Here is a 16,407-nt window from a genome sequence, read left to right as displayed (position 1 = left end):
TGATGACGTCAGATTCGTTCCCACAATGCCTAGTAACACGCATGCGCACTGTAGGAAAACCCAAGAGCTGTCTGTGATCAGAGATGGCGGGCGCCTCCGACCCCCTGGAAGATATGCTGTTTTCAGAGGTCGATGAGAAAGCCGTCAGTGACCTGGTGGGCTCGCTAGAGTCACAGCTGTCCGGCCAAAGCAACGCAGTGGGCAAAACAGAGGAAAACGGAGGCGCTGGCTCTAACCATCACTTAGGCAAAACGCTCCCGGGTCCAGTGAGCATCACAACACCAGAACAGCAGCAACAACAACCACAACCACAACAACAACAACAACAAGCAGTGTTAACTAAAAAAAAGAAAACATGAAAAAAAACATTATTTTAGTTAACACTGATACAATCTTTTAAAGGAGCATGAGACTCCTTTTAAGAAATGAGACTCTAGCGCCACCCTTCGCCACGACGGCCGTCGGGGGTACTGCAGCCAACAGCGAAGCCGGCACGGGAGAACGGGGAGAACGCGCATGCAGCGCCATTTGACGTCACATCCGCAGGACAGCGCCGGAAATTCGGGCCCAGAATTGCAGCACATTTTGCAGCACACAGCCTGTTCAAGGCAACAGAGAGATAGCTAGAGGGCTCATTGTTTTTGGTTTGGAACGCTTCATCTGACATTATTACTAGAAAACTTAAAACATATACGATTTTTTTTTCATAAATCCTGCCTCAATCCTGCCTCATGCTCCTTTAACATGAAGTCTTGTTGATTTTTCTTTTTTTTTTGTCTGCATATATATTAATGGTTAATACCAAGTTTGTTAAAACCTAAAGCATATATGTGTTTTTAGATTTATCTGAAAACAACTTTAATACATTTTCACAAAGCTGGTTATATGTTACTATCATGTAGTGAGAAAAAGGGCACTAAGAAGTGCATCATTGTTTTTATTTTTTAAACTTTATTAGCAAATCTTGCTATACAAACACCAACAAGATTGGAACAGCACATACAATGATGGAGTAAATAATAAAAAAAAATCTAGTATGAAAGAGAAGTCATAATATACTGTAGATAATGAAGGTAACAGTCAAAATAATAATAATAATAATAATAGTAATAACAAGTAAATAAATAGAGAATAAACTAAATATATAAATAAATAAAACAGGTATGAGGAATAGAATCAGATGCCTAGAAAACAATAAGGAAAGGTCAAGACAGTTATAAATAAAAGGTATGTAAGAAGCGCATCAACGTTGGTTCCCTACTCACTTGATGACGTCAGATTCGTTCCCACAATGCCTAGTAACACGCATGCGCACTGTAGGAAAACACAAGAGCTGTCTGTGATCAGAGATGGCGGGCGCCTCCGACCCCCTGGAAGATATGCTGTTTTCAGAGGTCGATGAGAAAGCCGTCAGCGACCTGGTGGGCTCGCTAGAGTCACAGCTGTCCGGCCAAAGCAACGCAGTGGGCAAAACAGAGGAAAACGGAGGCGCTGGCTCTAACCATCACTTAGGCAAAACGCTCCCGGGTCCAGTGAGCATCACAACACCAGAACAGCAACAACAAGCGGGACGGCGGAGTAAAGCCGACATGTCCCCGGACAGCTGTCCCCCGCAGGGCTGGTCACGTGGTGCGTCCATCACAACAGCCCGGCAGGTCGGGACCGCGTCCATCCGGGTCTCCCCGGGGGCGGGCTCACCTGGGACAGGTGAGACCCCGGTCCGGAGGCGATCAGCCGCGCCGAGGAGGAGCGCCTCTGCGCGGATCAAGAGTCTGAACGGAGCCGTGACCATGACCCGCAGGACCGGGACTGGGTCCGTGCAGGGTCCCGGGGACCCAGGACCGGGACCGGCGTGCACCGCGTCCATCAACACCTCCACCTTCACGCTGTCAAGCGCCAGCCTGGCCCCGGGCCGGTCCGCCGTGGCCCTGGACCGGGGCACCCCCACCATCGCCCTGCAGAGGCTGCCCAGCCACATCGTGGCCAGCATGGCCCAGAACGGCACCGGGACCACGGTGTCGGCCCTGGTCCTGGCTGCACCCAGGGGGGACCCCTGCAAACCCAGCCCAGAGCCGGGCCAAGGGACCCCCAGGGCGGAGGAGGGACCGTCCAAACCCAGTCCTGAGCTGCGGTGCAGTCCGCCTGGAGGGGTCAGCTCTGAGGGGACCCCAGTACCGACCCTGGTAGCGACCACGGTACCGACCCCGGTACCGACCCCGGTCCCCACCACGGTCCCCACCACGGTCCCCACCACCTCGGCTGCAGCAGTCTCCCAGCCTCCCGCCACCTGTGCATCATGTGGGACTGCTCAGACTCAGACCACATCTGTCACCACATCTGTCACCATGGCAACCCAGAGCGTGGTGAGACCACCGGCCCCCTCCGTCACCCCTGTCACCCCTGTCACCCCCGCACAGCCCCAGCCGCGACCCGGACCCGCAGCCGCCCCCAGGCTCGTCGCCCCGCAGCTCATCGTCAGACCTCAGCAGCAGCAGACCACCATCCAGCTGCCGCCCGGCTTCACCATCCCGCCTGGTAGGTGCAGAGCTGGGAGGAAATGCTGCTTGTACTAGGGCTGTTCGATTTTGCCCAAAAATAAAATCTCGATTTTTTTTCTCTCAAAATCCGATTTTCGATTACGATTAAGATTATTTTGTGAATTGACAAAAGGCAAAGAAATGATTTCAAATATGCTGTTTTTTTATTGAACATTTGCCCCATTGAGCTTTAAGTGCAAACTTTGCTCTTATTAAACCAAAAATGAATGAATAAAGTGCAAAACTCTGTAAAATAAGTTGAAAAAAAGTTTTAAAAAATATAATAAAATATAAAGTTTTATCTCTGAATCGCATCTGGCTTGAGGGATGCCCAGTGGCATGTTACAACGCCCCCTCCTACACTAAAGAGCCTCTCCGATGGGGCACTTGTCGCAGGTATTGAGAGGTATTTCCATCAATCATTAATATGGTATCAATCATTAATATGTGTGCAGACAAGGTTAAAAAAAAAAAGTGAAAAAATCGATTTTCCGATTTTCACGTTTTAACATCGTTCTAATTACATAATCGCGATTACGATTTAAAATCGATTAATCGAACAGCCCTAGCTTGTACATAGGGTTGCCACCTTTCAGAAATAGAAATAAGGGACACCCGATTTCAGCAGCGCAGGAGCCAGAAAAAAGCCCCCAAACTTCTAAACTGCATAAAAAAGTGTTTATTTTATATGAAAAAACAAAATGCTTTGATTTAAAGTTTAAAGTGCTTTAATAGCATTGAACTTGCATGACTGTACAGACAGCCAACATTACTAGTAACTGAAATATCCTCCTATTCTATGTATGTCCACATCAGCCCAGATGTATAATATAGATACAGGTGAAGAATATGGTGTAAAAGTTAATTTATTTCAATAATTCAACTAGAATATGGTGTAAAAGTTAATTTATTTCAATAATTCAACTAGAATATGGTGTAAAGTTAATTTTTTCAATAATTCAACTAGAAAATAGTGTAAAAGTTAATTTATTTCAATAATTCAACTAGAATATGGTGTAAAAGTTAATTTATTTCAATAATTCAACTAGAATATGGTGTAAAAGTTAACTTATTTCAATAAACGCAAATTTTTTTTCTCAAATAAAGGACAATTCCTTTCAGAAATAGCAAGGGCGAAACTTTCGTTTCAGAGGTGGGGGGGACACAAGTAGGGTCCGCAAATTTGTGCGTGTAGCTGAAGCGTGGATGTGCAGTGTGGCTTTGTGTGTGTGAATGCGAACAATCAAACAATTTTAATATGCATTTACTTTTTTAGACACTTTTTAACTTTTTTTTTCCACCATTTGGGAAAATGCTGGATGTGCATTCTTGGCCAGGCTTGATTTTTCATTTTCAAAAGCTTGGGCACAGAAAAAACATAGGATTCCATTGACTCCTCCTTGTTTATAATGGAGCCAAGGAAATTCACAGTACCAGTTCTCTTGAAATCTTAAGGTTTTGTTGCTGAGATGCTGTTCTACAATCACTTTTGGGCTAACATGTTTGGGTTCCTGCCTGCACCTCTTCACTTGCGCCTGTCTCCACATATTTCTCCTATGAAATATGAAAATAGATCATGTTCATTCCTTCCTTTCCTTATAAACAAAGGCCCGTCAGTACCTTCACACAGGGTGTCTTGATGATTCGCAATTACAGACTGAGCCTACCGTTAGTTTTTAAACTGTAAAAAGTGGGGGGGACAAAAACATGATTTTGAAAAGTGGGGGGGACATGTCCCCCCTGTCCCCAGTGGAAATTGCGCCCATGAGAAATAGAAATAAGGGACACCCGATTTCAGCAGCGCAGGAGCCAAAAAAAAGCCCCCAAACTTCTAAACTGCATAAAAAAGTGTTTATTTTATATGAAAAAACAAAATGCTTTGATTTAAAGTTTAAAGTGCTTTAATAGCATTGAACTTGCACTGTACAGACAGCCAACCATACTAGTAACTGAAATATCCTATTCTATGTATGTCCACATCAGCCCAGATGTATAATATAGATACAGGTGAAGAATATGGTGTAAAAGTTAATTTATTTCAATAATTCAACTAGAATATGGTGTAAAAGTTAATTTTTTCAATAATTCAACTAGAAAATAGTGTAAAAGTTAATTTATTTCAATAATTCAACTAGAATGTGGTGTAAAAGTTAATTTATTTCAATAATTCAACTAGAATATGGTGTAAAAGTTAACTTATTTCAATAAACGCAACATTTTTTTCTCAAATAAAGGACAATTCCGTATTTTACGGGACGGGTGGCAACCCTACCGGTACATCCATAACATGTGTACTCAAGCCTGGATTATGCTTCTGTGTTGAATCGACGCAGAGACTACGGGGTAGCTCTGCGTTGGTGTAACGCAGAACCATAAATCAGCCTATAAGCCTAAATTATGGTTCCGCGTTAAATCGATGCAGAGCCTACGCCGTAAAGTTACGGCGTAGGCTCTGCGTTGTTGTAACGCGGAACTATAAATCAGCCTTTACTCCTCTGTTTGGTGTGTTAGGATTTCATGAATTTGTTAAGAGTTTCAAGGGTTTCTAACACTGGTGTTTTTCTCTATATACAGGACTGTCTCAGAAAATTTGAATATTGTGATTTTCTGTAATGCATTTACAAAAACATAAATGACACATTCTAGATTCATTACAAATCAACTGAAATATTGCAAGCCTTTTATTATTTTAATATTGCTGATCATGGCTTACAGCTTAAGAAAACTCAAATATCCTATCTCAAAAAAATAGAATATTCTGGGAATCTTAATCTTAAACTGTAAACCATAATCAGCAATATTAAAATAATAAAAGGCTTGCAATATTTCAGTTGATTTGTAATGAATCCAGAATGTATGACATTTTTTTTTTTTTTTTTTTAAATTGCATTACAGAAAATAAAGAACTTTATCACAATATTCTAATTTTCTGAGACAGTCCTGCGTGCAAAGTTACCTCCTATTCAGCAGTTCAGCTATAGGTCAGCTGTTTTTATCTAGTCACGGAGTCAGCCTCTGTTCATGGCCCGACTGTTTTCTTTAGATACAGCAGGGGTAGGCAACCCTGGTCCTCGAGTGCCACTGTCCTGCATGTGATCACAGGTGTCAAACTGAATCCCAGAAGGGCCGGTGTCCTGCATGTTTTAGATCAGGGGTGCCCAATCCTGGTCCTGGAGAGCCCCTATCCAGCATGTTTTAGATCAGTGCTTCTCAATCCTGGTCCTCGAGTACCACTGTCCTGCATGTTTTAGATGTTTCCCTGCACCGACACATCTGATTCTAATTAAAGGTCCTTATTAACTTGTCACCAAGGTCTGCACAGTTCTGTTGATGACACAGGTACTTGTATCACGGTGTGCTGAAGCAGGGAAACATCTAAAACATGCAGGACAGTGGTACTCGAGGACCAGGATTGAGAAACACTGTTTTAGATGTTTCCCTGCTTAAGCACACCGTGATGAAAGTAGCTGTTTCAACAACAGAACTGCCCAGACCTTTATGACAAGCTAATGATGACAGGTAATTAGAATCAGGTGTGAGGAAGCAGGGAAACATCTAAAACATGCTGGATAGGGGCTCTCGAGGACCAGGATTGGGCACCCCTGTTTTAGATGTTTCACTGCTTTAACACACCTGATTCTAATTAATCATCGTCACCAGCTTGTCATCAAAGTCTGGATAGTTCTGTTGATGACACAGTCACTTGTATCATGGTGCAATGAAGCAGGGAAACATCTAAAACCTGCAGGGACACCGGCCCTCGAGGACTGGAGTCCCACACCCCTGTCTTAGATGCTACCCTGCTTCAGCACACCGTGATAAAAGTACCTGTGTCATCAACAGAATTGTGCAGCCCTGGATGACAAGCTGATGACTAATTAGAATCAGGTGTGTTAAAGCAGGGTAGCATCTAAGACATGCAGGACAGTGGCACTCGAGGACCAGGGTTTCCTCCCCCTGAGATACAGGGTATAGATCAGGGGTGTCCACAGTCGGTCCTCGAGGGCCGGTGTCCTGCATGTTTTAGATGTGTCCCTTTCTTATCAAACCGTGATACAAGGAGCTTGGTCATCAACAGAACTATCCAGACTTTGATGACAAGGTGGTGACGACCGTTAATTAGAATCAGATGTGTTGATGCAGGGAAACAACTAAAACATGCAGGACACGGGGGGGCGCTGGTGAGCAGGCTATGGAATAGACGCACGTGTTGAAGCTCCCCGGGACCTTCTTATTAAAAGCCGTTAATATAGCACTAGTTGGAACAAAGTGTTGCTTTTTGGAGTTATTTCAGCTTAGTAGTACTTTCTAAAACATTTACGTGAGAAGACATGGCTGGCAACGCGCCCAAAACCCGCAAGACCGCTGCATCTACACCGAGGCCCCATCCCTCTGGCACGGCCACGGCCGCAGGTGACAGCCCGACCCGCGCCGACATGACTTCAGCACTGGCCACGGAGACCTTCAGGCAGGAGCTCCTCGTGTCACTTCGTGAAGATATTGGTACTATTCTGAAGGTGGAGATAAGAGAGGTGCTGGAGAAGGAGATGGCGGGGCTGCGAGGCGACATCCACACGGTAAAGACTGAGTTGCAATCATACCAAAGCTCAGTTGCTAAAGAGTTAACCTCGTTAAAAGATACCACGAGTGAAATGGAAAAAAGTCTGTCCTCGTGCACGGATGACATCGTAACATTACAGCGCGAAGTCAAGCATCTTCAAGCGCAATCTGAATCATTGCAAAATAAATGTGAGGATCTGGAAGCAAGAGCAAGAAGGAATAATGTCAGGATCGTGGGGGTGCCGGAGAGTCAGAGCAGCTCTGTCACGGCTGTTTCGGCGCTTCTGCAGAAGGCGTTTGAACTCCAGAAAGCGCCGGAGCTGGATAGATCCCACCGCTCGCTGCAGCCTGCGCCGAGAGCCGGAGAACAGCCGCGCGTCATCGTGGCCCGTCTACACTACTTTCGGGACTGTGCTGAAATTCTTCGTCTAGCCAGGGTGAAGCAGCAGGTCAAGGTGGACGGGATAACCATCTCTGTCTACCCGGATTATACTACGCGGGTGGCCAGAGCCCGGGCGGGATACAGCGCGGTGCGGCGGCAGCTCCGCGGGCTGGAAGGAGTCCGGTACGGCATCCTCTATCCGGCGCGCCTCAGGATCACCCACAACAACCAGGAGCGGGTTTTCTCCACGCCAGAAGAAGCGCAGGCTTATGTCTCAAAGAACTTATCCTCACAGAGGGCTTCTCACAGTGAGTGACTTATCAGGGCATCCTGAAACTGTGGCTATTACTGTAAGAGACATTCGTCGGTCTATTACTGTAAGTAACGTACTGTTCACAGCCAGTTGATAAGCTGAATTTTGCCTCAAATCTTTAGTTCTACCACCATCTTTGTTCTCGTATCACATATTTTCAAAATCATATTGCTTATTATCAGGTCATTTTATTTTATGTGTGTAGATTCTTAAAAGATACATATTTTATTTTTATTTTCAATTCCCCCTTGCGCGTGTGTGGGTGTGTCCGTGTGGGTGTGTCTGTGTGTGTGTGTGTGTGTGTGTATGTGTGTGTGTGTGTGTGTGTGTGTGTGTGTGTGTGTGTGTGTGTGTGTGTGTGTGTGTGTGTGTGTGTGTGTGTGTGTGTGTGTGTAATCTTGTACGAGCGTCAGTGTGGATTAATTATCCATACAGCTGTGTGTGTATATGAGTGAGTATGTATGTGCATGTGCGTGAGGGTATGGAGAAGAGAGGGTGTATTTGTTGTGCTAGATCTTACCTTTTTTATAACTTACTTAGTTCTGTCACGGTGGTCGCCATCACTAACTACTCAAAAGCCCACTGCTTTTATTAGACCACCTGTGAACAGCATGCCTAGCCATCTCTTTATTTTTTACTTATTTCTCCCCTTTTTCTTCTATTTGTCAATTTTAATCATTTATAATTACTAGTGTTTCTTTGTATTATTACCTCAGTGCTATAATTGTTGTTAATTTGTTCTGGGGATCTTCATGGATAGTTAAGTGTTAACCCATTATAATTATGTGGGGACCTAGCCTACTGTTAGGAGAGGCTAGAGCGACCTGGGTTTTAGAACAGGTCAGCACAGGGTTTCAAGGTCTTTTTTCTTATATTATTGTTTTTGGTTGCATACTTTTTTTGGTTGAGAAACACTCACATGTTTGTATATTTTTCTTAGCACCGGGTGACATCCTGGGGACATGCACTCTGTTAGGGTCGGTCCAGCTGGTCACACAATCGCAATCTTACACATCATATCAAGTTAACAATGGCCGCTCAGGACCTAGGCTCAATTAGATTTATCAGTTGGAACATTAAAGGGGTCCAGCATCCTATTAAGCGCAATAGGATTTTCACACGCCTACAATCATTAGGTTCAGACATCATGTACCTACAAGAGACACACCTCCGGAGTGATGAACATGATAAATTGAAGAAGGGCTGGATTAGCCAGATATTTCATTCAGATTACGGAGACAGATCTAGAGGGGCTGCAGTACTAATAAGGAAAGGTGTCCCTTTCACGCCAATTAATATTACACCAGATGACAAGGGTAGGTTCGTCATAGTAACAGGGAAGCTGTTTGGTAGTTTGGTGGCACTCGTCAACCTCTATGGCCCCAACTGGGATGATCCTCAGTTCTTCTCTCACCTCATAACGAGACTCCCAGACCTGAATTCGCATTTGTTGATATTGGGGGGAGACTTCAACTGCGCTCTACAGCCAGCTTTAGACAAGTCCAATCCTAAGCAAAACAGGAATGTGTCCAAATCAAGTGCTCTAATTCTGTCTTTCATGCAGTCTTATAGATTATACGACCCCTGGAGACACGCCAATCCCTCCGCCAGACAGTTTTCATTCTTTTCGCCGGTCCACCTTTCATACACTAGAATAGACTTTTTCCTGATTGATTATAGAACAATGTCCTATGTGACTGATAGCAGATATCATAGCATAACAATTTCTGATCATTGCCCTGTCCAGTTGGACATGTCATTTCCAAATAGCTCCGTGCCCCAACGCTCATGGCAACTTGACCCATTGCTGCTAACACAAACGTCATTTCAAAAAATTATCTCTGACCAAATAGACTTCTTTCTCTCGATTAATATTACTCCAGGAATGTCATATGCAACTATTTGGGAGTCACTTAAGGCATATCTCAGGGGTCAGATTATCTCTTATGCAGCCCATAGGAAAAGGGAACGGAATAAACGCCTTAGCGAACTAAACCAAAAGATATTCGATATAGACAATCAGTTGGCCCATAATTATACACCTGAGCTTTTCAAGGAACGGTTATTACTAAAAACGGAATTTGACAACCTCTCTATAAGACAGACTGAGCGGATGATGCTTAAAACAAGACAAACATACTACGAGCATGGTGAGAGGGCAGGGAAGTTATTATGCCATCAACTTAAAAAAATAACGGCGCAGAGTGCAATTCCTGAAATTCGCGTCTCATCAGACTCGACCTCTTCACACCCGCAAGCCATAAATGACCGTTTCAAAGCATATTACACTGAACTGTACAGATCACAGGCTTCTGTGAACGCTGCAGACCTCCACACCTTCTTAGACAGCTTGACACTACCAAATGTTACTACAGAGGATAAAACTATGCTTGATGCTCCCATAACGACCGAGGAGATAACACAGGCAATAAGATCCATGCAAAGCGGGAAAACTCCCGGTCCCGATGGATTCCCTGTAGAATTTTACAAGGTGTTTGCAGCTAAGTTGGCACCCTTTCTGCGCTTATTGTTTCAGGAAATCACTTTGGATGGGAAGCTGCCTCCCACTATGACACAGGCTACTATATCGGTTTTGTTGAAAAAAGGTAGGGACCCATTGGATTGTGGTTCGTATCGTCCGATCAGTCTATTGTGCTGTGATTACAAGATTCTTACGAAAGTTTTAGCACGTCGACTGGAAACAGTGATCCCAAAAATTATCGATCCAGATCAAACGGGGTTTATACCAGGGAGGCAGTCGTTCTACAATATGAGGCGTCTGCTCAATGTGCTTTACTCTACCCACTCAACCCGGGAAGCAGAGGTTGTGCTTTCACTCGATGCGGAGAAGGCATTTGACCAGGTCGGGTGGGATTACTTATTTATGGTGCTTGATAGATTTGGTTTTGGCCCCTCTTTCACCTCGTGGATCAAGATACTATACGCGTCGCCAACGGCTTCAATACGTACAAACTCCACCAAGTCCGACTATTTCAGACTACATAGAGGTACACGGCAGGGATGTTGCCTCTCACCATTCCTGTTTGATCTGGCCATTGAACCGCTCGCTACATCCTTGAGATCTCAGCAGTGCATCGCCGGTATTACAAGAAATCGAACAGTACATAAAGTGTCATTATACGCGGACGATCTTTTATTATATATAGCGAACCCAATGGAATCAATCCCTAAACTGATACAAACATTACAACAATTTGGAAGACTATCTGGCTACAGTCTTAATCTATCTAAAAGTCTGCTCTTCCCCATAAATCAACTAGCGAAATCCATCGACTATAGCAGCTTTCCATTCAAATTAGAACAACAGTTTTTCACCTACTTAGGCATAAATGTTACACGTTTATACAAAAACCTCTATGACCACAACTTTAAAGCTTTGTTAGAACGCACCAAACAGGACTTCCTTCGGTGGTCAGCTCTCCCCATTACGCTAGCGGGTCGAGTTAACACGGTAAAAATGACAGTGCTACCACGCTTTTTATATCTGTTCCAGATGATCCCGGTTTTACTAACTAAGTCATGGTTTAAACAATTGAACAGTCACATCACAAGCTTTATCTGGGGCAAATCCTCCCCGCGAATTAAAAGAACTTCATTAGAGATGCCCAAGGGCTCGGGGGGACTGGGCCTGCCTAACTTCCTATTTTATTACTGGGCAGCTAACATTTCCAAACTGAATTATTGGATCTCGATGCATGAAAGTAAGAAGGGACCAATGTGGGTTACTATGGAACTCGAATCGAACCCGTCACTTTCTCCAGTCTCCATCCTGAGTAGCTCCATTCCCACTAATTTAAGTCTCCAAAGCTTGGGCCCAGTTATTAGAAATTCACTTAAAATCTGGCTTCAATTCAGGAAGCATTTCCAGCTTAGCCAGGCAATCACTCTTCTTCCCCTGGTACGGAATCATCTGTTTCCCCCATCACAAACCGACATTGCTTTTGAAACATGGCATAGAAACGGGGTGGTATTTTTTGATGACCTCTTTGTGGATGGCACATTCGCTTCATTTGACTTACTGCAGAAGGACAATAACATTCCAAGGAGTCACTTTTTTAGATATTTGCAGGTGCGCAGCTTTGCTAAAAAGCACTTCCCATTTCCCCACTTACCACCAAAGAATGTTTTGAATATCATGTTAGAGCTGGATCCCAGTGGGAAGAGGAGGATATCCAAGATTTACCAGGCGTTACTAGACATTGATCCCCCATCATGGGAAAACACGAGATTGAAATGGGAGGAGGATTTGGGCATTGCACTATCTGATGAGACATGGCAAAATAGTTTGAAGCGTATCCACACCACATCTCTCTGCATCAGGCATGGCCTTATTCAATTCAAAGTTGTGCATCGGTTACACTATTCGAACGAGAAATTGGCCAAAATATACCCTGATGCCAATCCTGCATGCCCAAGATGTAGCCATAGTCCAGCTACGCTGGGTCATATGTTTTGGTCATGCAGGTCTCTGAACAGCTTCTGGACAAAGATTTTCGAGGCTATATCTCACATACGGGGTGTCAACGTTGATCCCGATCCTGTAATCGCTGTTTTTGGAACAACACCCTCAGACGCACAATTTACTATCTTGCAGTTAAATGCCATAGCTTTTTTAACACTGATGGCTCGGAGGTTAATTCTTATGCAGTGGAAGTCGGCTGCACCGCCCTCATTTAAACACTGGGTTAAGGAGGTGCTTTCTATGATCCCACTAGAGAAGCTGAAATATAGTCGTAGTGGTCGTAAGGACAGATTTATTCAAGTCTGGACTCCCTTCATAGAATTCATTGAGAACATATCTCTTACTTGATACTATCCTAACATGCTACATATGAAGTGACCAGCTGGATCTGTGCGCACGATTGAGAGAGTCCCCGACATGCTTTTAAGCCAAAATATAAGTCTATCAAGGTATGTGTGAGTGCATATCTACATACAGATATAATGTGCTTCCTTTTTTTTTTGATAATTCTGTTTAATTTATTTTCATTTTATTTAGTTTTTTCTTTACTTATTGTTTCTGACCTTGTGAGGGGTGGGTGGGCGGGGTTGAAATGTTATTGAATGTTCATTCTTCTGTAACATGGAAAAAAACTATAAATAAAGTGTTTAAAAAAAAAAAAAAAAAACATGCAGGACACTGGCCCTCGAGGACCGACTTTGGACACCCCTGGTATAGATAGTTCAAATACATACCATTTTTTTTAAGTGAAGACAATGGGGAGAAACAGATGCTTAGCATTGGGGGGGTCTTATCTGTGATCGGGTTGACACCCCAGGTGGAGATGTAGGGCTGGAGGTGAGACGTTTGGGTGTCTTTCCCGCAGCTGGGTCCACCAATGAGGTTCAACATCTTCCTTTTCTTAGTATAAATACGACTGGATTGATGGCCACTGCATGGATTTCTCTCCTACCCATTGTGAGAGAAGTGTACCTCCGGCCAGAAAACATTGTGCTTGATATAATAAAAGTTTGTATTAACTTTGATTCTATTCCACTGGTTTTCTTATGGTTCACCAGACAAACGAACACTGATTCTTTCAGGTGGGTGTGTAGTTTAGTGGGGTTAAACCCAAGTTTTCCACACTTGTTATGTCCTCCTGGATATATGTCCCATGCTGTGGTAAGAAACAAAATACAGTCTGATGTGTTTTATTTTTGTTTCTTTGTTTGTTTTTGTTTTTTTAATTAATACAAGTGACTGTCTGGAGGAGTCTTCAATTTTGAGCAAGACTAACTCCACAGTGCAACTGTGATGATGGATTAACCGAGCAGCACAACATGAAGTTTGATATAAACCATAACTTTTTATTATTATTGTTATTTTCCTTATACTCTCCTATTATCCTATTATAACAATTAGATTTGGTGAAAACATTTCAAACCTTGAAGAATTAAATGCATTTGTATAACTTTTTAGCAGAGGCTTATGTCTGTAGTCTTCCTAAAAGATACATTTATTTATTTATTTATTTATTTATTCTCTCTGGAGAAACTATATCTTGTTATGCACCTTAAGATAAATATGCAAAGCTCGAATCACAGGGTGCATTCATATACTGAGTGCCAGTGACTATGAAGGACGTCTTCCATCGAGGATGTTTACAATTTAACTGATCCAGACTGGCCCAAAAGTTAATTAATAGACCAAATTAACAGCAATGATCACTCACCTGTCTCACGTCTTACCTTGCTGGAAACACAAGCATTTACTCTGGAAGTTGTTCATCTCCCAAGCTCAGTCATAAACCGAAACGTTGCACCATGGCACGTAAATATAAGGATATGAAGTAAACACAGAGTACAGTATTCCTGTATTGTGTACATTCGCAGCAACAAAAGGTCACACAAGGTGAACAGACTCATACGACAACCAGATAAGGACTTGCGCTCTTAAAATTGGTAAGGCTTCACCCAGAAAAAGCAACTTAGACACTATAAACCTGCAGCTCTCTGCAGACATCCTGTATTAACTGACTATGTGGTTCTTTAGTTGATCTGATGAGACTTTGGGTGCATAGGGAAATGTTTGAGCAGCTTTGATGGTCACAGTGTCTTGCCAAAAATATTATGAGCATTCAAAATCACACAGATCATTTAATTCCTTAATCCTTTGGGTAGTTATGAATCTGTACTGTTTTAATGATCCAAAATGTTCATGAGTGGCTCTGCTGCCATCAGTATTACTCAGATTGTGGACACTTATTGTAGCTGGTATTAAATATCAGACCTTCACCTTTTCTCTGGCTGGGGGAATCACAATCCAGTCAGTAGGTGCATCATCTTTGCAGCCCTGCTTTATCCATCATATTTAACTAATTCTAAGGTCCATGGAAGCTCATGGGTAATTGAATAGCTAAAGAGCCAGGTCATAACAGTGGACGGTGGGCAGAAGGGTTTATTTGCCGCCTTTGAAATCTGCTCTGAGTCATCTGAGCTTCAAAATAACAGCTCAGACTTACAGTGTGATGAAAAATGCTGCAAACCTTTCTGTTGAACTCATCTTTTGCATTGTGGTCATTCTGCAAAGATACGCAAATATTTAAAGTTTCACCGTGACCTGATACAGGCAACTTCACAAGTGTAGTATTATAATAGTTGTTAGTCTGTCTGTCGTAGCTCATAATAAAAACTTCCATATGGTTTTGAAGCTCATACCCTCATTTGTGCATTTGTCTGTTCATTCAATGTAAAATTTGTTCATTGAAGAAGTAAGTACACATCTAGACGTGAGCCTGTTTCTGGCAGGAAAAAAAAGGTATTTGGGATGATTGTCTTCCCGTCTCTGACATGATCTTGCTGACATGTTAGTCATCAAAAAAGAAATTGTACAATCTGGAAATCCTTTGTTTTGCCAGATGTTTAAGGGGTTTCTTACTAATATTTCCCTACAACATGCAATAGGACAGTTAATCAGCCACAAACCATAACAACGCCACCATCATGCCTCACTCCAATTCTATTTATATAATGACAAATTACAGAAAGAATCCTTCCCATGAACTTTACAAAGAAACCCAACAGTTACCTTTGAGTACAACTGAGAAAAACACAACAACAACAAGCTCTGGGAAGACAGAGACGTGCTAAAAAATTACAGGTCGAAATAAAAAAGAACAATGGTAAAGAGCAAGAGCAAAAGTAAAAGCTTGCGATAAAGTGGTGGAGATGTGGCCAGTACATCGCAGGAGGTCCCGGGATGGTTTAAGGTCACCTGAGCCGCTTCTCTGCATGGCATGGTCACTTGGTGATGTATGTGGCACCCTGATGAAGTACCTTTACATACATTTCTTTATTATTTCTGCTGATACCTGGCACACGGTGACAGTGATGAAATGGCGTAACAAAGAAACCCTGTTCCTCGTTGTTCTTCAGGGATGGTGCTGGTTCGTACGGAGTTGGGTCAGTTGGTGATGGTTCCTCAGCAGGCGTTGGCTCAAGCTCAAGCTCAAGCTCAGGCCCAGAACAGCATTTCTCCGCGCCCTGCAACCCCCACCACAGGGACGTCCTTCAGAGTAACAACTCCACAGGTGAGCCTTCACACCATCAATATTTTTACACATCGTCTGGTCAAAATGTCAGAGATGCTTTAAAACCCCTCCCTGGTCAATCATGGCTTTCCATCTGTCTTTAAAGCAGCTGGTTTTTGGGATTGGAGCCAGACACTTGATTCAGCTCAGCTCACTCAACCAATAGTCCGTCAGCGTAATAAAGATGTAGAGGCTGGGGCATCTTACTATGGGCTGGGTCTGTGATGTCACAGAATCTGACAAATCTGAACAGTTCATTGAAAGGTTATTTCATGTCGTAGAATAGAATAGACTTTATCGTCATTGTGCTCAGGTTACAACGAGATTGGTTGGGATGTTCCCACCAAAGTGCAAAGGAAGCAAAAATAAGAGGAATAAATAAGTATGAAAAGCACAGTATAAAAACATAAAAGCAATACAAACAATGTCTGGATAAAGTGCAACAAACTGTGACTTAAATATCACTCCCACATCATTAAAAAAAAATACACCTGTTATGTTATGTTATGTTATGTATTGTATGTATGTACAGTCTAATGACCCAGGGATAGTATGTGTTTTTGA

The 16,407-nt window shown here is 43.1% G+C and overlaps 1 protein-coding gene across 2 annotated transcripts in view; it reads left to right on the top strand.

Moving 5' to 3' along the window:
- The first annotated feature begins 1,340 nt into the window (after positions 1-1,340).
- The window catches only part of LOC133463827 (transcription initiation factor TFIID subunit 4-like), a 124,841-nt gene continuing 109,774 nt past the window's right edge, over positions 1,341-16,407 (top strand). For both annotated transcript variants that reach the window (XM_061745576.1, XM_061745569.1), the window contains exons 1-2: positions 1,341-2,535; positions 15,689-15,843. In XM_061745576.1, the coding sequence (XP_061601560.1) occupies positions 1,350-2,535; positions 15,689-15,843 (1,341 nt within the window). In that variant the 5' untranslated portion in view covers positions 1,341-1,349. The remainder of the gene's footprint in view (positions 2,536-15,688; positions 15,844-16,407) is intronic.

Source organism: Cololabis saira, chromosome 2, assembly GCF_033807715.1.
Source record: "Cololabis saira isolate AMF1-May2022 chromosome 2, fColSai1.1, whole genome shotgun sequence".
Classification (NCBI taxonomy): Eukaryota; Metazoa; Chordata; class Actinopteri; order Beloniformes; family Belonidae; genus Cololabis; species Cololabis saira.
The sequence above is the reverse complement of the archived record's forward strand: the minus strand, read 5'-3'. Positions and strand labels throughout refer to the sequence as shown.